This window comes from Typha angustifolia, chromosome 13 (genome assembly GCF_048772165.1).
Source record: "Typha angustifolia cultivar Huaian chromosome 13, ASM4877216v1, whole genome shotgun sequence".
Classification (NCBI taxonomy): Eukaryota; Viridiplantae; Streptophyta; class Magnoliopsida; order Poales; family Typhaceae; genus Typha; species Typha angustifolia.
In genome coordinates this window covers 539,951-567,148 of record NC_133251.1, presented here as the reverse complement: position 1 = coordinate 567,148, position 27,198 = coordinate 539,951, and the positions used below count along the sequence as shown (strand labels likewise).

Genomic DNA, 27,198 nt, shown 5'->3' with positions numbered 1-27,198 from the left:
CACCTTGACATCTATTTCAATTAAACGGATATAAAAAACACATTCTCTCAATTTTTAAATTAAAATTTAAAAAAATATATGAGACTTTTACTTACATTTATTTTTTATTTATTAGTTTTGATATCTATAAGTAACCCTTATATGCAATTATGTATGCATGTCTTAATAAATTTCCATCTCTAGATGGCCCTCGAATTAAGGCTCATATCGTAATATCAGAGATACTCAAGGGTTTATTTGCAAAATAAGGAAGACATATACTGAGCCCTAATCCCCAACATCTCTCTCGAAAATTTATCTCTACCCCTCCACCGACGAGGCCCAATTCTGCAGGTATTGCTTCCGAATCCCTTCTCTGTCTGTCTTCCTCTCTAACTCTTCTTCCCATGGTGCCCTATGGGGGGATTTCTAGGGTTTTAGCCTCTTAGGAGATGGAAATTATCTAATGACATCTGATATCTTTACAGGAGTGTGTACTCCTTTCCGCTTCTTGTTGTGTACTTGATTTAAGTTTAATATAGTAGGAAGAAACATGCCCTGGTCTTTCTTAAGGAATTCATGTTCCTTAATACGTTAAATCTAGCATAAAATCCAATTATTAGCCTTTTTGCCATCTACTTTATATTTTGATGACATTGATTGTTCCTTTTAAATTAATAGAAAAGTTATGTTAGATGCATCAATATGGTTGCTTTTTAGAAATTATGCGTTAATCGTTCCACTGTGCATGCTTTTTTTTAATATATATATATATATATATATATATATATATATATATAGCTTAGTCATTGGATTGCAACTTTATATAGCGTCCCACCTTTACTAGTGTAGAGTTTAGTATTTCCCAATCAGTTGGACTTGTTCTTCTTCTAAGGTTGTATACATCTAAGGAGCCCTCTTCAACTAGCTTTTTCCTTTGAAGCGTCCAGTAAGCAAGGTTTTTTATTTTTCATTGGTCTTCTCATAGTTTTATCTTGTCTTCATTTAGTATTTGACTACTTGCTGGATACTGTAGTGTGAAAGAAAGTATGGCTGAATTGGAGGAAAAATTTCCTGATCAAGATTTAGCCGGAGTGATTGATAACTCAGACAATCAAAAACCAGAACATGATGAAGATGCAGTTGGCAATGGTGAGAAGAGGTGGCCCGGGTGGCCTGGGGAAAGTGTTTTCCGAATATTGATTCCTTCCCACAAGGTTGGTAGTCTCATTGGCCGAAAAGGTGAATACATAAAGAGAATGTGTGAGGAATCAAGAGCTCGTATCAAAATCTTGGATGGTCCTCCAGGAGCACAAGAGAGAGCTGTAAGTTGCCTATAGAGCTTTCTCAAAAATTCAATTTATTGTTGATTAACAGTAACTTCATTGGGCCCCAGTGTTATTGGTATTTTTTTTCTAAATAATGTCCTTAGTTCTTAAGAATCCTATCTTTGTCATGGTCTGGAAATGGAGTTCTGCATCAACTTCCATATATTTATTTATAACATTGTACCATCCTCTTACGAAATCTGTTTTCTATGATAATGGATTTTCTTTTTTATTCATGTCCTGATATTTAGCTGCATCTATTGATCCTTTATTTTGTATTTTCCTTCTAATGGATGTGACACTATTTATTCAGCACATCAAATTGATTTACTGTGGCAGCACAATTATGCTGTCAAATTAGAATTGAGATTACCTTAACTTAAAGAACAAATAAAAGATTAAGGAATAGCTTTAAGAACCTTGGTGAGAAAATAAGGGCTCAAACATTCTGCCAAAGTTCCAACTTCTTTTAATCAGAGTTAACTATATTTAGACTCTGCCAGTTCTTTTTTTGCAGACCTTTCGCAAGCCAAATCTTCAATGAGAACCTGCAGTAGAAGAATGAAGTCCAGATTTGAAGGTTAAGTTGTGGAACATTATGTTGCTACGTATTTAATATGATGTAGATCTGACATTTCTTGGATGAATAACAAGCTCCAATTTTCTATTTTAAACTCAAAGATCTGGTTGACCAGTGCTCCAAACTAGATATAACTCCTTTAGAAATTTCCTTATTACAAAATGGAGCATATGTAGGGTATTTCCTGATGAGTCCTCCTTGTAAGTAGATGATCTTGTAGTATGACCTACTTATCAAAATACAAAGATTGTGTGGCTTTGGAAATAATGTAAAATGGATGCCTGCTGATCGGAAAATGAATTAGTGAAATAGATTTGAATTGCTGGAGTTATATATCTTTGAAGGAATATCAAATAAGAATGTGCTCTGGTGCTGGTAGCACATATTGGCAGTATTGTCAGTTAGCTTAATTATAATATTATAAACTATAAAGCTTAATTTGGTGTAGGCTTCATATTGATACAGTGAAGTAAATAAACCTTGATCAAACAAGGTTGGTAATCAACTTATCATCATAGAGAGAATGACTTTGAAATGGTCAATTTTCTGAAATGGGAGTAAATTAGCCAATATATCAGCCAGTAGCCTTTAGCATCCTTTGAGAATGGGGATAGAAGTACAAGATAAAGGATTTAGAGATTTGTCAACATGATCATTGATCTTAGTAACATTATTTTCCTTTTATATCTACTTTCCAACTTTACCCATTGTTTTTACAGAAACATTGCACTGATAGAGATATTCGACCTTTTAGATTAGGTTAACGTAACTTGCATATTTCATGTTTATATAAACATGCAGTACTTAATTTGTGGCAATGAAATTGATAATACTTATTCTATACGACTTTTAAGTAATTCCATAGGTTGTTTCCTATAAAATGATTTATCTGGTAATATGTAGACCATTTTCCTTATTTGCATATGCTTCCATCGAATACAGCCTTCCATTGATTGGTCAAAAGGGTTTATATTACAAACTTGTACTTGTTTATGTTGCACAGCTGCAATCCGTTCGATGACATTTAGAGTAACTGTTTGTTGTAGGATCGACTTGTTCTCCTTTTAGTATTTAAGGCCATGCCTTTTCTCAAAATTTCTTTGGTGATAATGAAAATCAACCAGTTAATTCTTTTGTAGTTCAAAGACCATAAGTGTTGACAAGCTCATATTGCTGCAGCTCAACAGTTTTCCCCCTTCTGATTTTATTATATTTATTATTGCTTGAATTTGACGTTAGCTGATTATTGTTGAAGGTGATGGTTTCAGCAAAGGAAGAGCCTGATGCTTCATTATCTCCTGCGATGGATGGTCTGCTTAAGGTTCATAAACGGACAGTAGATGGTTTAGATGGGGAGACTACTGAACAAAATCCTACCAACATGGTAGCAACAAGATTACTCGTGGTAGCTACACAAGCAGGTAGTCTCATTGGAAAGCAGGGTGCAACCATAAAGTCTATTCAAGAAGCTTCTACCACCACTGTTCGTGTCCTTGGTAGGATGTCATACCTTTTGCTGGCATTTCCCTGAATCATGCTACTGAGCAATATATGGTGTATTCATATTTTCTAGTCCACAATTTTGCCAATAGTATTAGGAAGAACTGAATATGTCAGTTATTTGCATTTTTCACTTTTAGGACTTCCCAATCAGTTATTCATCAGCTTGTGTCTTGGTCTATCCGCGTATTGTAGTAACTCTTGATCATGGTATTTTTCCTAGGATAATAAAAGGTCCTAGTACACGAGGCTCTTGACAATGTGGAATCTACATACAAAGGTATAGGGGTCCAAACATGGGCAATTCTTAAGCATGATTGTTTCCAAGGAATGTTTATATTTTGGGTAGGATCTTATCTTTGATATACAACATATTCCTCTAGTCATTATAAGGTGTACCTGCAATTCTGAGGCATGGATATATTACTTTGATGGCCCATAAGTGATCTTTGATTGGTACCAGTAAGGCTTCATTCCTTCTGGGAGGTTCGAGGCTTTAGTTCAGTTTGTGCTCCTTTTTATAAAGATGATCTATTTTGTCAAATGTCAATCAATTTCTTACCTGTTACTTTATTTACTATGAGTTCTCTATTTCTAATGCTTTGACCTTTTGCAGATGACTTACCACCTTTTGCATTGCAAGAAGACAGGGTGGTCGAAATACAAGGGCCACCTACAGGAGTGCATAAAGCCGTGGAACTGATTGTTTCTCATTTGAGAAAGTTTTTGGTTGATCGCAGTGTTCTACCACTATTTGAATTTCGTGTAATTTGCTTACTCCTTTTCAGATCAAGTTATTACAAGTTCTTTAGAGCAATAATTTTCGATCTTTGAACTTGTATAATTATTGGGTTTTTTCAAAGTTTATGAAATTACTCTGCAGATGTCCATGCCGAGTTCGCACGCAGAGCAGAACTTGCCTCCACCTCAACCCTGGGGCCATCCTCAAGGTCCTCCACCAAACCCTGGCCCTCCTGGATATGGTGGCAATCCTCAATATATGCCCCCAAGACCACATGATAGCTATTATTCTCCACCCGAATATCCTCCAATGGAGAAACCTCTTCATCATGGTATATCTATGTACGGGAGAGATGCACCACCACCAGTGGGGCAATTCTCTTCCGCTAACCAACATTCTCAACCACATGTTTCACAGGTTTGTTTGTAATTAAAGTTTGGCAATAATGGATTATAGGCAACTTAAATTTCTGTTGCATAGTGAGCCATGTGAATTGGATTTTGGTACAGGTCACACAACGAATGCAAGTTCCACTTTCATATGCTGATGCTGTAATTGGTGCAGCTGGTGGAAATATTAGCTATATCAGACGAGCCAGTGGGGCAGCCATAACAATCCAGGAAAGCAGAGGTGTCACCGGAGAAATGACAGTTGAGATCAATGGAACTGCTACACAAGTTCAAACTGCACAACAACTGATACAGGCATATATTTTTTTTTCTCCTGATCACTTTAGAATAATTGAAAATCATTGGCCCTAGACCCTTGTGTATGTCTTTTCAGTAATTTCTCCTCAATTGAGTCTTCATTAGATATCAGGTTCTTGTTCTCTAGGCCATGTTTGCTTTAAGTTTAGGGCCCCCTCCTAAACTCGTTTAGGAACCCTTAAACTAGTTCAGTAACTAAATATCTTTTTATTTTTTTCATATCTAATTAAATTTACTATTCAAAAAATTAAAAGTAATCGAGTTCGGGGTTTAGTTCCAAACCAAACAAGACCTAATAGTCTAATAGTTAATTTATCATGATTATTGACAATAAAAACTAATATTCCTTGTCTCTCTACATGGGCAATCTGCCTTTGTCTTTTGTTGTCTATGCCCATCAAGTCATTTCTGATCTTTGTTACTTGTGCAGAATTTCATGGCTGAAGCAGGTGCACCGATGCAAAACACAGCGGGCTCTGCCGATCAGGGTTACAATTCTTACTCATCACATGGACCAATGTACACGTCTCCTCCGGTGAATGCTGGACCTGCTACACACACTGGTGGAGGATATGGTTCTACGTATGGACCCAGCTATGGATATTAGACAGAGTGCAAGGCTGGTTCGCACTGGCAATAAGATTTGGTGTGTACTCTTAAAGGTTGTTATTTCAGAGGAAACTTAAGATGCTACAATTTTAGGGCGTGATTGTAATTTTACAGTCTGTTCTCGGAACATCAAGGAAGGAAACACTTAAGATTTACTCGGAAGTTTGATTGTAGAAGAAACATGGTAAGTTATGTACTATTTTGTAGTAAGTGATCTTATTATACCATTTTGAATTATTCCCCAGAATCCACCGGCTGCCTTTTATTCTTTGAAACGTTGAAAGCGTGAAGCAGGGTTGTTTCAGCATCATGTATGATGTTAATTTTGGAATTGACTCAGGAATTTAACCAAATCGAGTTAATTCTGTGAGTATCTAATATGCTGCTATGTTAAAATGTTTCCAAAATTTCAAGTGAAAGGAAAGGAGTAGTTGTTTATAAACTAGCGAAATGAGATCTTATCCAATCTCTCTTACCTTTTTTTTTTTTTTTTTTGTCTTTTGAAGTGAACATCATCAAAAGGAGGATAGATTTGAGGCATTAACTTGTTTAGGTTGATGACAGCAAATCATCAATTACGGGCCATGTGGCCCCACTTGGGCCTTATCCAAGACCAAATTATTCAATCAAATTGTCTTTGCTGAGAGTGATGTCTTTCTTAGCTCTCCTCTCAAGTCTAAAAAGCCTTCCTTAGCTTTTGATTGCCTTTTTGTAGTTAGTGGTCCGACACGCCATCTCCCGTTCCCACAAACCAAATGGTGGATGCTTCCTGGATACTTGGTCAATCATTTGTGGAAAATTTTGCATCCCTTTGTTGGAATATGTTCCTGCGATGAGGAGAGGAGAGGAGAGGAGAGGAGAGTGAGCTCTCAGCCTCAGGTATCATCCATCCACAAGTCAGCAAAAATAATTCTTCAAATCATTCATTCTATTGATGAGAATGATGACACACAAACACCTTTTTATTATTATTAAATAATATATATATATATTTTTTAATTGTCTTCTGGATGTAATGATTGAATCGATCAATTCTTTGTTACGTAGTATTTATTTCCTGCAAGGATTCGAATTCTTATCAGTTTTCAGTGGCTTCAAATTTGCTAGAATATTATCTGAATCGTCTCACAAGCATGATTAAATTTATCCAGCATTCTCAGTTGCTCTGGCGAAGGATATGCCAAATTTGCACGTGTAATGGATAGTGATATTAAGTTAACAAGATTTCTTCTCCACCGCTAACTAGAAGTCTATAAGAACTAATATATCCCTATCTACGAACAAGAAGAAGAAGAAGAAGAAGAAGAAGAAGAAAAGATAAATAAAAAGTCCTCCCTCCCCCATGAAAAGAATAATATGGCTATCCTATCCATTTGCTGGAAGAATTCATTCTCAAGATAAAACTCCGGATCAAGAACTATATAACCCGATCCACTTTAGGAGTTAGGCCTAAACCATCATCACTAACCTGCACTTGGTCCACGTCAGTCAACGGCACTCGCCGGGCCCGCATCGGCCAACTAAGCGGCGAACTAATGCCTGGCCTCCACGTGTCAAAGGACGATGCCCTCCTTCCACGTTTCGGGTTGTCATTAGCTGCAGAGCAGCGAACGCCGCACAAGCGAAGCACGCGAGGTTCGTCGCGGGGCCCATCGCTCTGACGCACGCTTTGACAAACGAGGGAAGGGGGGAGATTAGGATCAAACTGTCGATAAGATAGAGTAAAACAGAATTAATTAGTAACTAATTAAAGGACGAGAAAGAGTAAAAAACGAGGTAACTGAGTGGGCCCCCACCGTCTGATCTACGAAAGCAACGCAGCAGAAGGCCCTTATCAGCCGTCCGTTTGCTGCATCGTCGCATCTGGGGAAAGAATCAACGGCTGTGATGTTTGTACTGCCACAGTACACTGTATCGCTTCTCTCTCTCTCTCTCTCTCTCTTTTCTTTGATATTTCTTTTTTTCGCTGCGTTCTTGGGAGTATTTAATTAGATGAGGGGTGGAAAGAAACTTTTCTATTTTTGTTGTTCATGGTTGAGTCTTCGCTTTCACACTCCTCGATCCCACGGCAGTGGCAGGACGAGCTACTGGGAGCACCCGAGGCCTAGGGTTTCCTAAGGTGAGCCTGCTATTTTATTATAGCTCTTGAGATCAGTGTTTTTCAGTTGGATTTATTTTTTGTGATAAAATCTTAATTTTGCCAGCTGGGTTTTGCTTGTTTTTGTTTAAACTATCATCCGAACAGCTCAAAATCTCATCTTTCTTGTAGTGTTTTTAGTCTTTGCTCTTGTCTGTTTGAGATCATCGAGCTCTCATCTTGGTCTCCCCTGGTCTCTGTATGCTTTCAACTTTGCTTTGTCTTATTTAATCAAAATCTATTCTAGGTTTGATTTGTTTGTCCATTTTTGGGTGGGTCTTTATGTATGGGTTTTTGACATCTCTTTACTAAACCAGGTGTTAGGAGCTTGCAGTGCCTCCTGCTGCTGAGGTTCTTGTGGGTTTTAGAAGTGTTCTAGCTGCTTGTTCGAGATGGAAGAGGTGGAAGATGTTACTAGGGATGCTGTTGAGAGCTGTCATAGAGTACTAAATCTATTATCTCAGTCCCAAGACCAACTCCTGCCATATAGAAATCTAATGGCAGAGGCAGGAGAAGCTGTTTCCAAGTTTAGGAAGGTAGTTTGTGTGCTTGGTAATGGTGTGGGTCATGCAAGGGTTAAGAGGGTGAGGAAGCCCCTTTCCATCTTTAACCATAAGATCTTCTTGGACAGCCCATTTGGGTCTAGAGGAGGCCCTTCTATGATATCTCTCCAGCTTCTGCCCAGGAATCATGTAGAAAACCCAGTGAACGAGCTTATTCCTACTGCCAAGATCTCTCCTCAAGTGCACCAAAGAATGTTTTTGGAGAACCCAGTGATCGAAATGGATGCTGCTTCGAGGAGCACACTGCAACTTGCACCGCAGACTCCTAGTGCACACCTCCTTTTCCTCCAACAGCAGCAGAGCAATCAAAGGTTTCAGCTCCAGCAGCAGATTAAGTTACAGAATGAAATGTATAAGAGGAGTAATAGTGGGATGAGTCTCAAGTTTGATAGCTCTAGTTGTACGGCAACTGCGTCATCTTCCAGGTCATTCTTGTCGTCTTTGAGCATGGATGGGAGCGTCGCCAGCTTGGATGGGAAGCCATTCCAGCTTCTCAGCGGCTCCCAATCATCCAACACGATCGATCTGCACATGCCTTCCAGGAGGAGATGCTTTGGTAGGGGGGAGGATGGGAGTGGCAGATGTGCTACTGGGGGCAAGTGTCATTGCTCAAAGAAGAGGTTAGTTTCTTGAGCTAAGGTTTACAGTTTATTGGCTTTTATCTTGTTTGTTTTGATTTTAAATTAAATCTGGTTACTCTTTTCCTCCTATTTTGAAGGAAGCTGAGAGTGAAGAGATCTATTAAGGTTCCTGCTGTCAGTAACAAGCTCGCTGATATCCCAGCTGATGAATTCTCCTGGAGAAAATATGGACAGAAACCAATTAAGGGTTCCCCACATCCTAGGTATTTACTCATCAATTTGCTGACTTATTGCGAAGAACTCGATTTAGTGTATATAATGTGACTTCTACGTTATTAACTTTTCTATCTTCATGCCAAACTCAACCTTTTGCCATATCAGATTGAGTCAAATTTTATATATAGGTAATCGTCATAAAATTTTGTAATATAACATGCTAATGCTACTAATCTCCAGTGTCACTAGATCAATATTCATTTCTTTATAAGTCTTTGATCAAAGATTATCTTAAATATTTCTCGAGGATAACAAAATGAAGTGGAACAACTATTGAAGTCAAAGAGTTCATGACGAGCTTATTGAGATCTAATATCTCTCAATTCTTATTGAAGTCTACAGAAATAGTAACTGCCGTTCTTATTATAAGATTATTTTCTGTTATATGCTTCACTGATGAGATGTAGGGAACTTGGCCTTTTATCTAAAATTGTATGTACTTTGCATGGTTGTTCACTTGTTCTGCAAATGTTTAGATCGAATATTACAAATCTTCAGACTACGATAAAACTCTCAGTTTTTGCTGCTTGGTTTCAAGATTTGAGTACTCAGAAAGAAGTTATACATGGTGTCTTGCAGGGGATACTACAAGTGCAGCAGTGTGAGAGGCTGCCCTGCAAGGAAGCATGTGGAGAGGTGCGTGGATGACCCCTCAATGCTGATCGTTACATATGAAGGTGAACACAACCATGGAAGGTTACTTAATCAGCCTGCGTAGATTGGATAGATTGCAAGGGCAGAAGAGATCATGATGTAAATATACTTTGTGATAAAAAAAGATCTTGATGACTTAACCATATGATTACTTGTGTCGCTTGCTTCATGGGTTCTCTCTGGTCAGCGGAAGAGATGCGCAGCAGAAAGTCAAAGCCCGATAGAAATGCCAGCAAGAAGATTAATGGAAGTGTTAAAAACTTCATTGACATTACCGGATGATGTAGATTTTATTTATCAGAGACTAGTTTAGTTGGGAGCATCTTGGGTTACTGCACACTAACTGGGAAAGGTTGTATGGTGGGTTACCAACAGGAGAAAGTAGTGTTTGTAAAACAATAGAATGAACTCATTGTGATCTTGAGTTGTCTTGCACAATCTCTTATCGCTTCGAATCTTCTTAAGACATTGATTCCTGTTCTTTTTCCCTGGTAGATTGTTTATGCTGGACTATGTTTGTTAATTGATAGAAAGCAACAACTACTATTCTGTCTTCGTATTGGTACTGCATATGTTTCTTCAGCAAGAAAAAGGCTGTTTTATACTTTTTAAGATAGCATGGCTGCACAATCCGCTGCTGAGAAATGCTTCAGGTACATGAAACTTCTCTGAAGCTGCAATCTGAGCGAATGTCGACAAATTCAATTTTCTGGGGACTGTACCTTATGTTTCTTCTTGTTGGCTTTGACATTTTTAAGTAGGATCTTAACTTTTCGTATGATGAGAAGTCCAGGTATCCTCTAAATCACACCTTTTTTTGCCCCTTCTCTTGTGCTGAAAATAGTGCTGGGCTCTGTGTCTCATTCTGAGACTGTTATACAGGTAGATATCCAGTTGAGTAAGCCTTTAGCTTCAAATGTGCAGCATAGTTCTGTGAAATCTGATTCCGTGAGCTGGTATGTCAGACAATTAAGCCACTGGTCTTTCGTTTGGTTACTTGGGTCAGATGGGAAATCCAGGCGATAAGAAGTATTGCATCTCATTCTTGCCAACTTGAACTTCCCATTGATTGTCCTGGAGTAGGCTGCAGCCAAAAGAACTTACACCGTACTTTGCTTTCAGAAGTTGATACGAAGTCGTCATTTAATTTCAAAGTAGATGATTTACTCATAAAAAGAGCGTTTTCCCTCTCCTTTCTAAGACCTCATTTTTCATGAGACTGCTATAGTTTATACGGCTATGTTCTAAAGTTAAAAGATAAAGAAAGATACTCTCAGGAAGATCAAGAGAAACAATATGGAGGGTTCAGAATAGCTAGCATTCATTCATCATACAGCATTGAAGATGCTCTCTTGAACTATCTTAAAAATTTAATCACCATTTCTAGATTTGATTCCATGGGAAGCCTACAGAGGTGATGAATAAATAATTATTATGGCAACCGGCAAACAGACTGAAGATATATGCATATGCTTCAATAATAGTCCTGAAATAAGGAAGATATACTAACTAAAACAATGAATATGCAAACATAAAGCATGAATTCTGAAAGAAAGCTTCAAAATCAACCGGATCCTACTCTGATAACGCATTGACTCCCCCGCATTCAAGAAAAATAGTGAGATGGTTGAACAATCACAGCACTTAGAGCTGACAGTGAGAGCTAGAAATAGAACTTTAGAGCATTAAGGTGAATAAAGCAGGAAAGAAGGCTTAGTTGCCATCAGTTATATATGTTTGCATTGATTGAAGAATGTTTCCTAATTATCAGACAACATGAATAGATACCATATCAATTCACCAAGTATTTTAGTTAACTTAATTTGTTCTAAGAGCAGTACCAAGTTACAGGCTCTGTTGCCATCTCTATGTAGTGTGAAAGTGATGCAGAGTACTTGGGTAATTACATTTTCGGAAAGTAACAGAGAATTCCTAACTGCCAAGTGAACTGCACGGTTAGAAGGAAGTGCAGCTAAAAAAGGATGTAGACAAATGACCATGTTATTGGACATACAATTGAGGTTTATCAAATCACATTGTGAAGGAAAAAAATCTTAGATTTAATCTTCATATATCTGCTTTAAGATCAAGACTGCCAATGCATTCAGTTAGAGTGCGGACAGATACTTGGATTCATTTCAAATCAAACTAGACTATCAGGTTTATGCAGATCGAACTCATAAATCTATGTGATAAGGAGTTAATAGCACTTGGACGTTGAAGTAACTTGTTATGCATCAGCCTGAGTACAAAATGAGTAATGTTTTCAATCAGAATGACAAGTATCTAAACATCCTTGCACTATTCTCTGAGCAATAGAAATTTAGAAAGCTAACATCTGCTGAGCAATTCAATTCAAAGCAAACACATTCTTCAGAATCCAACATAAAGATTACGGAAATAAGATAAAAGGAGGTTATTTTTCTATAAACATACAACAATGAGGAGAAGAAGGAGGAGGAGGAGGAATTCTTAACATCTGAACCAATAAACTAGTGAACCCAGTTCAGCATCAAATATATCTGCATTAGAGCAGTAGAAGAGAGTACAAGAAAAGGAAGAAGAAAAGTGACGTAAAAAATAGATTGCCGCCATGGATAACATTGATCTCTACCAAATTCCAGCACAAGAAGATCGATATGTTACCCGAGAAGCAACGCCCAGTTGTCAAAATCCAATCTTTACTCTCATCCCAATTGCTTTGCAGCAATCGCCCTACCTCGAGTTCGTCGCTTCCATGGCTGCAGCACAGAATCTTGAAACCTCGAAGGCATTGCCATATGCCTTCTCCTCTTGGGATTCAAATCCACTTCATCTTTGCTTCCCTTATCCTCTTTCCTCTTCTCAATTTGCTTATCCTTCTCTCTTTCTTCTTCCTCTCCAACTCCATTACTTCCACTTGCTTCGCTTTCCAGAGCTCCATCACCCGAGACCTCAATGATAGCCAACACCAAGAGATCGAGGCCCTCACAGCGCGAAGAAGAAGTATTAACAGAAGGGGAATTCGAGGAAGTGGGAGTATCAAACGAGGAGGCGCTCAAAGGTGCAAGCTTTGATGCTCGAATTCTCATCGGAATCGATCGGTTTCGATTGGCACGAGTAAATGGAATTAGAGAGCGAGAGATTGGAGATAAATAGAATCGGAAAACAAAAATCCGTGAGTTATTTGTACCAATAGATTGAAGAACGATGAAGGCGAGAGGAAGAGAGACGAAGCCCGAAGGGTGGAAAGAGTTTCTTTGTATGCGAACAAAGAAACTTTTGCGTGTGTATTTTGGGCATAGGGCTGAGGACATTCTCGGAAGACATGTAAAACAATGGAGATTAGTCCATCTTATTTATAATTTGGTCTTATTTTGCCAAATTGCAGCACTGGCTGCAGGATCTTTAAGAACTGGAGTATGTTAAAAATTAAGACTGAGAGTTGTATGCCAAATAAATTATTGGAAGTGCTACCATTTAAGTTCCTCCAGTAAGGCTTCATTAACGAATGCTTTGTTTCAATTTTTACAAGGATTCCCACGTAGGTTAAGGAAGAAACTTGGATGATATCAACTTTTTAGGTACACTTTGGCCCACAAACCTCCCAGCTGGGCAACAGGTTACAGGGCAAGGTTGAAATGGTAGGCACGTGGATAATCTGGGTTGCCAATGATGACTGGGTCCTGTTGGGCTTGGTTTTTAACTATTCCCAGACTTGGGCTGGGCCTAAGTATGATGGACAGGTAGGTCACTGGGCTGGAGAGTTAGGGGTTTTATATTCGACGTGTTGTCCGTCGAATGGATGAAGCGGCTGCTCGCTGTTACCAACCAACAGCACAGTAGAGTAGGGGGGTACCACAGCACTGGATTTACTTATCTACCCCCCCATCATCATCATAAAGCATGCCGCATGCAGGCGGGCTCCACCCATCGCTACTCCCTCCACTTGAAGTGTCACGCGCGGCCCGGTGCCCGCACGTGATCGCACCTCCACCTTCCACGTTGTCGTCCGAACTTGTAGGGAAGATCTCTACCGTCTATTTTGGATCAGTCGGTCGAGATCTGCCCACGAATGGCGCTGTCGGGAATTTCCCAGCGACTAAGTTTCCGCCCTCTTCTACGCTTCTTTTATTCAGCGTAGCACGTGAAGAGTACGGCAAAGTTTTTTTTATTTTAAAGAGAGAGAGAGAGAGAGAGAGGAGCCGATGAGGTGGTCCAGGATCGCACGTGCGAAGGAGATGCGGTAGTGGGGCTCGAGGTCAATGCCCGCACAGTTTGACCAGACGAAAGGGCGGGGCAAAGTCGGGAATATACACACCTGGGCGGCTGATGGGCGCCGCATGTCCGGACGAAACCTCGCGGTTCGTCCTCGGCATCGCCTCGCCTCGCCTCGCCTCTAAAGACCACAATCGCACGACACGTGTCCGTACAGCCGCTTGTGTGGGCCCCAATCCTATCCTTTTAAACCGCATACGACCTTGTCCACCGCTTTGATGGTCGTATACGGGGACGTTGGACGCGCCTCTTTTCTTAAAAAAAATTAAAACTTTCTAATTACTTTGCCAGGCGGCGGTTTCATCCGAGCCTCCTAAGTACGACTATACCCTCACTGGCTCTAGGTTAAGAGTGCTGCTATAACCAGTTTATTTATGTCATTACACATTAATTAATTATTCCCGTCAACTCGTCGAGAAGCAGTTAGTCGCCGACCCGTGGTTTAAGTGCCCCGGGTTCACGCTAGTGTTAAGACGGAGGATTGTTCGGTTGCTTCGGTGATTACGAGAAAGCTCCAGTGGCATATTGGTCTTTCAAGTCGGAGCGTATTCTTTTTCGTTTTTGGATTGAAATTAGAGAAGTCGATCGAATTAGTTCATCGTCACAACAACTGTACATGGATCCACCGAAAGATTAAAAAAGAAAAGAAAAGAAAATAAGCAAAAAATTAAAACCCAGCACGTTGAGGGATCTGGACCGTCGATCTCAAAAGAGAGGGGCGGGGAGGTTGAGATCGAACGACAAAGGCCTCTTCCTCGCCTTCTTCTTCTCCTCCTCCTTCCAATCCATCGCCGCCATCTCAAATCCGTGCCCGGGCTGCCCGAGGAACAGATCACGTCCGTCTATCACCGATCTCCACGCTGGCACGCCGATCTCGGCGGCGTCGCCGGAGTATCCGAAGTTAGTCTTCGCCTTGGGACCTCGGAGGCTTCGCGCCGCCTCGTCGTAGGCCCGCGCCGCCTCCTCCGCCGTGTCGAACGTCCCCAACCACTTTCTCGTCTTCTTCCACGGATCGCGGATCTCGGCCGCGAACCGACCCCACGGCCTCTTCCTCACGCCGCGGAAGTGGGGCCCCTTCGGAATCGGCGGCGCCACCCCCGTCAACGGATCTGTGCCGCCGCCGCCGGCGACCCCTTCCTTGCCTAGACGAAGCGTTTCCACCGCCATAATTTAGTAAGAGGAATAGAGAGAGAGAGAGAGAGAGAGAGAGAGAGATTGTTGTTAGGGGGAAGAAGGAGACGGTGGGGCGGTATTTATAGGAGAAGCGGAGATGGTCTTGGTTACGCCCGACAGGAATTTTCGTTAATTTCCGATTTAATATTACTTTATTACCCTTTTAGGCTTTTATGTGTATTAATGGGCCAGCGTCCGGTGGGGAGCATTCAATGGACGACGGTGATTTCCGACTTTCCTATGCGTGTGGGTTACACGGCCACCCGTGTGGGTCCTAATATTATTTACTCTCACTGTGTTAAAAATTATGTATATCTTTAGATATGTAACGTTTTTAGTATCATATTCTTAATCCCTTTTAGCACGTAGTCACGAAGATAGAAATTTTTATAGAAATTATATTTTATACTATGTCGTTAGTGGTTACCATTTTATTTTATTTTATAGACTATTATTTTTTTAATTATAATTATATATTAAATTTAAAAATAATCATTATAAAAGATTTATTCAGAAAAATAAATATATTTAACAGATGTATATTATAGATACTTTAGATACTCAATTAATTCTCTTATTTGATCTATAATGAGTATTTTTCAAGTCTGATTTAGTTACATATAATAGAAAAATAATAATTTAGATTCAATATAATAATAATAATAATAATAAGGAAATAAAGTAATATAAATGAAACTAGGAGAGAGTAAAATAATTTTAAGCTTAAGGTGGTAAAATGTAATTTACACGATCTTCTTAATGGATCGTGATTTCAATCATGCCGTGCAGTACCAATCGGACGGCTAGTATCGTCTGTGATGGGCGCTGTGGATCGGGTACTTTGGTAATCGGAACACTCCACCGCCCATGCACGATGTTACACGTGCGCCCACCTCCCACGTAGAGAAGAAAAAGAGAAAACGGAGGCTGCCACAAAACACGGATCTCCGCCCTTCCTCCTCCACCAACCATTCCAGTAGGGTCCCACTCCCGTGGTCCAATCACAACTGGTCAGACGGTCGTGACGTGCGAGAGCTTCGTGGGGTGCGTCGGTTTGGGTGCAAAACAGTACGTGACTGTGAGTGTTGTATGGGTTATGACAGGATTATATTAATTCGCCGGCCTTCTCTAATCCCAGATTAAGATAATAATACGGATGTAAAGATAATATTAATTAAAGTTTATTAAAAATATTAATTATAGTCAGCAGGGATGCAGGGGCTAAGCAAAAGAAATTGGACGACGGGCCCTAAAAAAGTTGGATTCGACGGCGCCGGCAGATCACACCATATACAAGAGGAGAGTCGAGTCTTTTGATGGTAAGATGTCTCTTGTCTGCCATGATGCCGATGTCTTCTTGCCATGCATGCCTCTTTGCCCCCCCTCCCCTATCACCCGATCGGATAGAATAACCTCCCCTTAACCTCACCTTAATTATTCTAAAAAAAATTTATACATGCCTCTTAGCTTGGTGAGAAAATTAAGCTCACCCTGGAGGTGGATATAATAAACGCTCGACGTGGTGGTGGGATCACTACAAGGCCTGTCAAAAAGGCGTAATATTAAATAAATAAAAAGCGTCGCTTGGAACAGTGACCGTGACGCCAAAACAATGATGCGCTGTACCAATGCTTACAGCATTCCAGATCCGATTTATCCAGTCCACCGGATTACCTCATCGGACTTTAATTATGCGGGAATCTGTATCGACCGTCCGTTACTCATAAGACCAAATCCAGCCGTTCATTTCTGGAAACTGAAATCTTAGGGCCAGATTCCTTCTGTAGAATTATGATAGCTACGTGGCAGGCCCATCCATGCTCCTAGATTTAGAAATCAGCTGGCGCGGCTGATGACCAAAAGGCTATGTCAACCATCTCAGCAATGGACACGTGGTCGGCGAGAAGATGTTGGGCCGTTGGATCGTCGTAGCGCGTTTGGGGCAGGATAGCTCGTCCGTTGCAGCGAACGAATCAGTGCCCTCCGAGGCTGCGGTGGGGCCCAAAGGGAACAGAGCCCAAAAACGACGACAGCGGCCGATAATATCGCGATAAATACGGGTCGAAGAAAGAGCGGCGTCCGCCTCGTCGTCCGCGTGCTTCGGAAGGTACCGGTAGTCGTCCTGTGTGAAACGACCAAACTACCCATCTAACTGATGGTTAAGCAGACAGGCACGTAATTACGCTGACTAAATCGCCTCATAGTTCGATGGAACGGTTTTGAGAAGTTTGACGGACGTTTGACATCCTCAATTTACAATCCCCATCGCCCCCCAGCCTACTCACTACTATACTTCTTAGGATTTAATTCGGATAAAGAGCAATTTTCACGTAGCAAGGTCTGAGATCCCATAGATTTCTCTCTACGCGAATCTCTTTATTTCAGGAGGACAAATTGCCTCGAGTAACGGGCTTGATGGATGGACTGATGAGAAGCAACCGGGTTGCGTGCGGAGAAGCGACTGACACGTGGAATGCCGCCGTGAAGCGAGAGCGACGCAAGATAAACGCGTGGGCCCCGCACGTGTTACTCTACCTCTCCTTGGGGGCTGGGGCTGGGGCTGGAGGCTTGGACTACCGTCTGTCTACCCAGCTGCCAGCTATAAATAATATCATCCTTCACTCTATATTTTCTTTTAATATTTAATATGAAACGTAGAATGTAAATAACTACCTGCTAATACAGAAAATTTCTAATACACCCTTCCTTCCGACACGGGCCTACCAAATCAACAGCTCGATTACGAGCTCTATAGATATGCACCAACGTACGTACATAAAATAAAATGAGATATTAATTCTCTATGTTAGAAAATAATATTTCTAACACGCTAAACTTTAAGAACATCATGGCCACTAAGAATAGTTTTGACTGTGCGTATATTTCTTATCCCAACACTTCCCTCAGTTAATTAGATAAAGCATCTTGCCATCTCTACCGAGCTTGATGATTTGATCTAAGAGTAGAATCAAAAATCTAAAAAGGAAGCCCACCAGTAATTAAGAATAACAATTAGAATGCAATTAACAAATGACTGGTACCATCCATCAATCTCTTATATATATTCTTTAGTTAGCCACCAGGATGCGATTGTGAGAGATTTTGTTTCATAAGTATGTGAAAGAAAACTTAGAGTTGAGGCTAGCAGACATATAAAAAGTGAGTTGTTCAATATCAGCCTTCAGCTTATTAAGTCCAAAAAGGAGCTGAAGATGAGTCAAGCCACCCTTGCCAAATGAGTCGAGTCCAGCTGACATTTTACTAATAATAATGTTAATATTATTATCACCGGGGAAAGGAAGTATCAGACGCAAGTACGCTACCATTTTAATAATAATTTAATTACGAACACTAAACAGAGCAATAACATAGAAATAACAGTCTAAAAATCATTGACATGACTGAGGTTTGCGTCTGATCCTGAGATTACCACGCGCTTTTCTTAGCAGAAAGAGAGAGATTAATAATAATAATAATAATAATAATAATAATAATAACGATCGTACGATTCGCCGACTCGTTCCTCTTGACTCGAGCTCGGTCTTCGTAGTACGTGGTAACATTTGGACATATGGTAGGTTATTATTTTCGAGACTGCCATCATGGAAAGAAGATGTCGGCAGCTAGATGGCACTGTATACATTACGCCGATCTTTTTTTTTTCTAATAGATAAAAAGTATTTTAATACGACTTACTCTCGAAATTATGTTTTGGTTCGAGAATATATCTGGAAACTAAATAAAGATCACGGCGGCTGTCTATTACTGGTATCGTGTGTGTATCCCGACCGTGCACATTCGTGTACCACGTGATACCATCCCCCTCCCCCACGGGCCTTCAGGTGAGTGGCAATTGATGTCGGAGGGATAACAGTCCATATCTTGGTCCCCACACGGCTGGCGATTGCGATCAACTCGTCTTAATGTTTTTGTCTAAGCTTAATTATATTTTGCTCCACCTAGTATTTTTAGGTGATATTATTCCGTTCCCGTACTACTAAAATGTACAAATATCTCTTAGATTTTTAAAAACATATGTTAGATAAACTAAATTACTATCACAAAAGTAAAAAAAAAACACCAAAAAAGTTCTCCGAACATTCTGTCGTCATCTAATTGAACTGAAAAAAGCATTATCATTTTCTTCCTTTAAACCATTTTCTTCGTCAAGCTTTAGACTTCTGCATCTGATCTTATCTCTCTATTCAATCTTTTCTCACTTGACTTCTAGAATCAATAGTAACAACAATAAACTAGTGTCACTTAAATATTTATGTCTAACTATTATAGATTAAGGGTTGTAGATATGTAATTTTATTTATCATCTAATAAAATCTAATATTTTCTTAAACTATAAAAAAAATAGAAAGATAATTATATATTTTTCTGTTAATAACAACTAATGGATTGTAGCTTTTCAAAAGATCCTATACTTTTATAGTATATGAGAAAAAATAATACCAAGTTAAAGTACACCGGGCAAAATGTAATTAAGTATACTTTCTGATGCTAAATCTGTAAATTTGAGGGTTGTAGCAGGGGTATTCGTGGCAATTTGCTTTCTACCTTCTGGGCTTATTGATGGATCTGGTCGTTTCGTAATTGGGCCTACATGTCAGGCCTGGTTCATTTCCATCACATCTGACGACCCAAATTTAATCACACAGCTCGACTCGAGCCACCGGTTCGGTAATCTGCCACTCTTTGCTCTCCTTTACTCCAAGCTCGAAGCGTCTCGCAAGCTCCTCGAACCCATCTCCAATGGCGTCCGATGCTTCCGCAGCCCTCTCAGGTCTCGTATATTGTGATCTCTATTTCATCTTTTATCCGTCTCTCTAGCCAACTTAAGCCTATAACTCTCTGTCTCAGTGAGACAAAAGGTTCAGAGATTTCTTGACGCCGCTCGAACGGGAAAGCTCGATCTTTTCAAGAGTAAGCGGTTGCTTTTACTGGAGAAATGATGTCGTTGCTGGTTTGGTTTCCTTTTTTATTTATTTATTATTGCTATTGTGATGTTGGATTAGAGCTGGCGAAGCAATTGGATGAGGGAAGGAATGGGCTCGCGAAGACGGTGGCCGACGTGAAGGACGCAAACAAGAGGATGGCGCTCCACTTCGCGGCTATGGATGGGAGGAAGGAGGTGTGCGAGTATTTGATTGAGGAATTGAAGCTTGACGTTGATCCGAGAGATGATGATGGTATGCTTTGTTTTGTTAGTTTTGAGCAGCTCATATGTTTGATGAAATGCCACTTAAATTAGATTGTTGTCTATTTGGTAAAGATGAGGACTTTATGAATCCTCTGTTTGGTTGACAGGTGAGACACCACTTCTACATGCGGCTCGGCAAGGGCAACTTAGCACTGCAAAATATCTTCTCGAGCAAGGGGCAAATCCTTCTACTTCAAGTAATTTAGGGGCCACTGCTCTGCACCATGCTGCTGGAATAGGTTAACTCCTTTACTTTACACATGCATGCATGAGAACGTAAGCCTTATTATCTTAATAATTCTAATGAGTACCGATATTCATGAATAGATTATATCAACTACATTTATTCCAACATTGCCTTGCCAGTCCTACGTGGGAATGCTCGGTTGCTTCTTTCCATGTATTACAGGGACACATTGCTTCACCTACTTCTCTGATGCACATAATATAAATTTGATGATAGTATCCAAGTTTAAAGCATACTGACTTGCTTAATAACATGCAAAATATCTGTACTGTGTTTTGGTAGTTGGATGATTATGTACTGAAGAAAAATGATGGTTCTCGCACATGGAAATAAGATAAAGAGAATTTAAGGAATGTTATTGTATTCCATATTGGCGGGATAAATGATTAAGGACTTTGCGGGGGGACTAATATTATTTTCAGGAAAAGAGATGATTTTCAAAGGCTACCTTGACATGCTATTGCCATGGATTAAGCTCTGATTTTCTTGTTGACATCTCGTTTCTCAGTATTGAGTATAGATTTGTTTACTATCCACTCTCTTTTCTGAGAAGAGCCGAAATATATGAAGTTATTTGCTGATACAGGGAACATAGAGCTGATGAACCTTTTACTCTCTAAGGGAGTTGATGTGGAGTCACAAAGTGATGCTGGCACTCCCCAAATATGGGCTGCTGGGCATGGACAGCAAGACGCAGTGAAGCTTTTGCTAGAACATCATGCTAATGTAAGTTAGATATATGCTAGATTTTGCACCGTACTCTTTAGCATCATCACATTTATTATCTAATGATTTAATGATCAATTTTTTGTATTTTTATTATTTTGCATGAGATTATGAATTTATGATTGTTGCTTCTGAAACTGTTTATGTTTATTGTGAAGCAACCAATGATTTTTTAGCCTGAGCATTAGAATACATATGACTTGAGTAGTTTCAGGATACCGTTTGCTAGATGTGAATCGACACACGGAAGGATGAAGACTCAGGCAGGAATTGTATGATGACTATACTTTCTGGACCACTGCTATGTGTAGTTTTATTTGGTTTTGTGGCTCTATCTCTTTGGGTTTGTGTTTAAACTTAACTTGATGTATTTACTATCGAAGCTCAACCTCCACAAATTTCTTCTCTTTAAGCTGAAGTTTCTTACCCACTTCTAAACAAAAAGGCAACAAGAACAGATAGATGCACCTTACTTTACCCTGAGTTATGCTTTTGTTTTATTTGCTTCTTTCTTATACTGAGCCAAATCACTTTTGTTGTATTCTCCATGGCAACAAGTTATCTATGAAGTAACTCTTCATCTTGCAGCCAAATGCTGAAACTGATGATGGCATCACTCCATTATTGTCAGCTGTAGCAGCAGGATCACTCCAATGCTTGGAACTTTTAGTTCAGGTAAAAATATTTACTGCTGATTATGAGTCTATACTTCCATTCTTTTGGAAAGTTTATTTTGTAAAATAGGGTTAGTATAATACTATCCATTCCTCTCCATTTAGTATCACTAAAATAACCTTATAATTTCTTCTTTTATGAGTCTTAACCAGTTGTTTAATCTAGGTACAGACACCAGCATGCTGCATTATCTATTCCTCCGCATTTGCCTCTTTATTTTTCATTCTCATTTTGCACCTGGATTAGTCATGTTGGTCTTCTGATTTGTCCCATTGGTGTTCTTTCTTGACCTTTCCTTGTTTTAGCCCTGGTCCTCATCTGTTTTTTCTATCTTCTCATTTAGCGCTGACTTCATGCTTTTGTGTGTAGGCAGGTGCTAATCCAAATACAATTGCAGGTGGAGCAACTCCATTGCATGTTGCTGCTGATAATGGAAATGTAGAAATTATCAGATGCTTACTGAAAGCTGGAGGAGATCCTAATATGTGCGATGATGTACGTTCTTCTGTCCTTATTTTACATGCTCGAGTTGAGATATTTAGAGTACACTGTTTTGGAATTATGAAATATGCTTAAAGCCGTAAAGGCACTATTTATGAACTTACGATCCATAAGATATGAAACTTGTTGTTCATCAATAGCAACTTAGTATCCTTGCAGGCAATGTTAATTGTTAAGGTGAATAAATTGAGTTACTAGAATGTGATATACTCTGCGGCAACATCAGTAGAGAAGGAAAAAAATGATGCCTCATGGCCCTCATGACCCCACTCTCTCATCTCTCTCTCTGTGGCTACCTTCTTGTTGCCGCAACATAGGCTATTTCAGCTTCTGAAATCATGGATCCCTAAAATGACAAAACTTATTTGAGTTGAGCTTCTTGATTTGTTCTATCATCCCTCTTTGAGGTTCTATTTGAGTAGTCATTCTATAGACCTTATGGCCAAAGGAAAAAAAATGAAAAATGAAAAAAGGAATCCTGTTGGGATATCTTATTTATTTCATATCCTCAAATGAAAGATGGTTATGCTAAATGAAGGACAAATAGAAGTCTTGAATGTTTATTTCTGTGTTCTGCAGGATGGACTGAAGCCCATACAAGTTGCTGCTCTGAGAAGTAATCGTGATGCTGTTGAAGTTCTTTTACCATTGACTTCTTCTGTTCCAAATATTTCAAACTGGAGCATTGATGGAATAATTGAATATATGCTGGCCGAGGCCAGCAAAGAGCAGGTGCATTCAGGAAATCTTGTTTGTTGGGATATGAACTGCAAGCTCATAGCTAATGTAGTTTAGGTTTTCAGTGATACCTAGAGCTAAACCTTATACACATATACTAGCTCATGGAATTGCCCGCTTCCAGCAATCATGTGGAACTTATTTTTGTTAACGTTGAGCAATTCATACTGTAGGGAAATGTGAAGGAAGTCGAGTTGCCTATAGATGCTAGCTTGCAAATGCCAAGGATTGTTGAGGTGCCACATCTTTTACTCTGTACTTCAATCTGTCATACACTCATACTGTTATACTACATATTATAAACACCTGCATCTTTGCATTTAAATGTAGTTAATTTTTTTTAAACCACTGAACCATATAAATGACATATTTACAAGAATGTAAAATATCTGATGTCTGAAAGGTATATCTCTCGTGTTGCATATATCTTAGTTCCAGAAGTTAAGACATTTAGTTAAAACATTTTCACAGTACAAAATGTGATTTGTCAAAACATTGCTTATGATTTGTTTACTAGCACGAGAGCTCTCCGTAAAGTAGTCGTACAAAATGTGATTTGTCATTTCTGAAGAGATCTTATTGTGGTCTAAAAATGAATTAGAGAGATAAAATACTTAAGTGCTTAAACAGTTGACTTGGAAGTTAAATATCATCCATTTATGATTTACCTGTGCAGGTGTCACTCAAGGAAAAAGAGAAATCTTTGGAAGCTAAATCAAGTGGTGATGCAGCCTTTAAACTTAAAGACTATCAAAGGGCAATAGATGCTTATACACAAGTAACTTATTCTACCCAGATCCAGTTGTTTAATTGTAAAATGTCGAAAGTAATGGTTAATATTAATTGAAGATGCCTGTTTCTTGTTCTTCCATCAGCTGAGCAACTCCTAGGTCAGGTACTCAGGTCAAACTTTAGCCCACATATAATTGAACTATTATATGTTTATACTGGTAAAGTTTACCTTAACATGTAATGATAACTGGAATGTATCCAAGAGAACTGCACATTGGCGAAGATTTTTTATTCATGTCCAATTTATTTTTCTAATCAATTTCGTGTTTGCATCTGATTTCATTGCCATCTAACCCAAGATATTCCGCACCACTGTTATTGACACCCTTGATCTCTATTAACTTGTAGACAGACCTGTTAATTATCATAGTACAATATGATGAAATAGGGCTCTAAGGAGATAGAATTACTGAATGAAAACTCTTCAATACGTACCAGCTCTGATAAAAAGATTAAACATAGTCTATATACTACAGGCTATTGAACTGGACCCGAATGAAGCCATTTTTCTGTCAAACAGAAGCCTTTGTCATATTCGTCTAGGGAACGCTGATCAAGCCTTGAGTGATGCAAAAGCTTGCAGAGAGCTGAGGCCAGATTGGCCCAAAGCTTGCTATAGGGAAGGCACGGCACTTTCTATGCTACAGGTTTGTTCTATTTACCTTTTCATTGCTGGTCACTTGAAGGTCCTTTGGTGTTATGACTTCCTTGTATTCCAGAGGTTTGACGAAGCAGCAAATGCCTTCTATGAGGGTGTAAAGCTTGATCCTGAGAACAAGGAACTCGTAAATGCTTTCAGGTAATATTAGAGTCTCTTTCACTTTTCAATTTCTCTTGCTGACCATAAAGGACAGCTAGATTATTCTTACTTCATCTTTTCCTCTATCAGGGAAGCTGTCGAAGCTGGAAGAAAATTTCATGGCACAGACCAACCAAAAAAGTAGGATATATGATTTAGCGACGGAATCCCTAATTTCAATTTTGATGCAAAGGTTGTCCCTATCATTTACACTTGTGTGTCTCCAAATGAGTGAAAAATGTGAAAACAAATAAGTCAAATTTTCGAGTCCTTTCACTATTTCTTCATTTTGAAGTGTTTTTTTAGGAGAAACGTGTATGAATACTTCTGCAGCTCTTTGATAGGTCTGATGAGTTATATTTTCCTCGTTCTTCCACGGCTCCTAATGATGAAGTAACCTTTTTGTTGAACTATATCAAAAGCTTCTTTTGCACTTGCTATATCATAAACTCATTTAAATTAAATTGGATGAGCTGTGCATGATTATGTTATGCTTTGATTTAGTACTGCTCTGAGGTTTATGTGATGTTAATAATTCCAGCATAGGAATGACGAAAGATTAAAGTACTGGGATTTTCTTTTTCTTTTTCTTTCATCCGAATGAAAAAAAAAAGAGAAAAAAGTGAAGTACAACACTCGGATGTCATTCTTAGAGAATAATTCTAGTCATAACACCATCTCTCAATTATTTATTTATTTATTTGCGGCTTTGATTTCAAGCGTTGCTCATATTTTGTCGTTCTGGCTCCGAACCATAATAGCATTATTATTGCGACGACCAGCTCTTCGAATACCTTCGACAGCAAGCAAACAAGGAAACAAACGGGTAAAGTCCAAGTCTAAAACACGGAGTTCTTAACGCATTGGTACGTGTCATCTTATATGCGCACCCATCTTCTCACCCATCCCTTTATTAAAAAAAGTCAGAAGGCTCACATGTGACGATGGTCCACTTCTTCGGTACATTTCTCCGTGTCTTTAGGCAGTATCTATCCTTCGCTCGTCTATAAGATCTCTCCCCCTTTCTCCTTCGACAAAGCAAGACCTTTCTCCTCTTCTCTTCTCTCTTCGTCTTCCTCGATTTCTACGGTTGGTTCAGGGTAAAGGTTTATTCTCCATGCGTAATCCCAATTCCCCATCCCCACCCGCCTACGGCGCCATTCGGGCCGCCCCTCCTCCCTCGCAGGAACCTCCACGCGTCTCCCCGTCCGGCTACGGCTCCATCCCTTTCACGCAGTCCGATTTCGTCAAGATCCCCGCTGCCGCCCCTCCTTCCTTTGGCTACAATCCGATCCCAACCATCGCCACCCCTCCTCCACCGACGACATCCCCGTCCCCGGTGAGTCCTCCTTCACCGGCTTCCCGCGCGGCCGATCTGGTCTCGCGCATCAAGGAGCAAGGCCAAGCCCTGATCGCCGCTCGCCGGCCGTGGCCCGAGGTCTTCCACTCCGCGTCCTTCTCCAAGCCCTCCGATTTCGGCGAGGCCATCTCCCGCATCCGCCGCAACCTCGCCTACTTCCGCGCCAACTACTCAATCGCTGTCCTCCTCGTCCTCCTCCTCAGCCTCTTCTGGCACCCCACCTCCCTATTCGCCTTCGCCGCTCTCGCCGCCGCGTGGTTCTTCCTCTACTTCTCCCGTAGCGGCCCCCTCAACCTCTTCGGTCGCACGTTCGACGACGGCACTGTGCTCGCTACCCTCGCCGGCGCCACCGTAATCTTGCTTCTCTTCACGGATGTGGGATGGAATGTGATCGGATCGGTTCTCATGGGTATCGCGATCGTCTCAGCTCATGCGGCGTTTAGGTCAACGGATGATTTGTTTCTCGATGAGCAGGAGGCGGCGGGTGGTGGATTGATTGCCGGAATTCCAGCTTATGTGCGCGTGGTTTGATTTCAAAGAGAGAAAAAAAGACAATTCCAAAGCTTGCATTTTTTTTTCTTCTTTTCCTTATAATCATTGTTTGATGATTACAGTACAGAGTTGATAGTTTAGGAGGTGCATTGGATTTGCTAAGGTGTTGTATTCTTGAAGATTGCATTGATGTGCTGTATTGGAGATGCACATCTATTTCTTGGTTCTTCTTGCATCTGGATGAGAGTCTTTCATGGTGTTTAATGTACATTTTGTTTGATCCCCGCTGCTGTGTGTATCAATATATGAACGAGATTTGATGATGTCTGAAGTTTTCCTCTTAGATTCAAATTTCTGCATGGTCTGTAATTTGCCTTATTATCTACGGTGGAATAAGGAATCCATGTATGTTGTCACAGTAATCCAGTGACGAATAGCGAGATTTGATTAATTCTGCAAGGTGAAACATAATAAGATTCGTGATCGACTTGTTCGGTTTTCTGGAGCAAGTGGACCTGTCTATATCTTACAGTAGAACATGTCTGCACGACTTATTTCCAATTGCAAGCATGA

At 40.0% G+C, this 27,198-nt stretch overlaps 5 protein-coding genes across 6 annotated transcripts; 4 read left to right on the top strand and 1 right to left on the bottom strand.

Moving 5' to 3' along the window:
* Window positions 1-192: 192 nt before the first annotated feature.
* LOC140774034 (flowering locus K homology domain) lies at window positions 193-5,672 on the top strand. The gene is made up of 7 exons (XM_073116861.1): window positions 193-333; window positions 1,016-1,304; window positions 3,143-3,383; window positions 4,004-4,152; window positions 4,271-4,546; window positions 4,639-4,833; window positions 5,267-5,672. The coding sequence occupies exons 2-7, from the start codon at window positions 1,029-1,031 to the stop codon at window positions 5,441-5,443; spliced, it is 1,314 nt and encodes a 437-aa protein (XP_072972962.1). The 5' UTR covers window positions 193-333; window positions 1,016-1,028; the 3' UTR covers window positions 5,444-5,672.
* A 1,746-nt stretch (window positions 5,673-7,418) lies between these two features.
* On the top strand, window positions 7,419-10,211 carry LOC140774786 (protein WRKY1-like). Of its 2 annotated transcripts, none has more exons than XM_073117905.1 (4): window positions 7,419-7,564; window positions 7,900-8,765; window positions 8,864-8,989; window positions 9,582-10,211. In XM_073117905.1, exons 2-4 carry the CDS (start codon window positions 7,975-7,977, stop codon window positions 9,718-9,720), a joined length of 1,056 nt encoding a protein of 351 aa, XP_072974006.1. In that variant the 5' UTR covers window positions 7,419-7,564; window positions 7,900-7,974; the 3' UTR covers window positions 9,721-10,211. The 2 variants fall into 2 exon arrangements, with proteins under 2 accessions (XP_072974006.1, XP_072974007.1); XM_073117906.1 differs by lacking the exon at window positions 7,419-7,564 and adding an exon at window positions 7,635-7,781.
* A 4,407-nt stretch (window positions 10,212-14,618) lies between these two features.
* On the bottom strand, window positions 14,619-15,080 carry LOC140774927 (ethylene-responsive transcription factor 9-like). Its single transcript, XM_073118114.1, has one exon. The coding sequence runs from the start codon at window positions 15,078-15,080 to the stop codon at window positions 14,619-14,621; it is 462 nt and encodes a 153-aa protein (XP_072974215.1).
* Window positions 15,081-19,745: 4,665 nt separating this feature from the next.
* On the top strand, window positions 19,746-25,144 carry LOC140772955 (uncharacterized). Its single transcript, XM_073115220.1, has 13 exons — window positions 19,746-19,878; window positions 19,956-20,018; window positions 20,111-20,284; window positions 20,403-20,534; window positions 21,129-21,268; window positions 21,857-21,943; window positions 22,313-22,438; window positions 23,024-23,176; window positions 23,356-23,418; window positions 23,859-23,960; window positions 24,451-24,621; window positions 24,694-24,773; window positions 24,864-25,144. The coding sequence occupies exons 1-13, from the start codon at window positions 19,848-19,850 to the stop codon at window positions 24,916-24,918; spliced, it is 1,377 nt and encodes a 458-aa protein (XP_072971321.1). The 5' UTR covers window positions 19,746-19,847; the 3' UTR covers window positions 24,919-25,144.
* Window positions 25,145-25,797: 653 nt separating this feature from the next.
* Window positions 25,798-26,968, top strand: LOC140772957 (PRA1 family protein F2-like). The gene has a single exon (XM_073115223.1). It carries the CDS (start codon window positions 25,891-25,893, stop codon window positions 26,662-26,664), a length of 774 nt encoding a protein of 257 aa, XP_072971324.1. The 5' UTR covers window positions 25,798-25,890; the 3' UTR covers window positions 26,665-26,968.
* The last annotated feature ends 230 nt before the right edge of the window (window positions 26,969-27,198 follow it).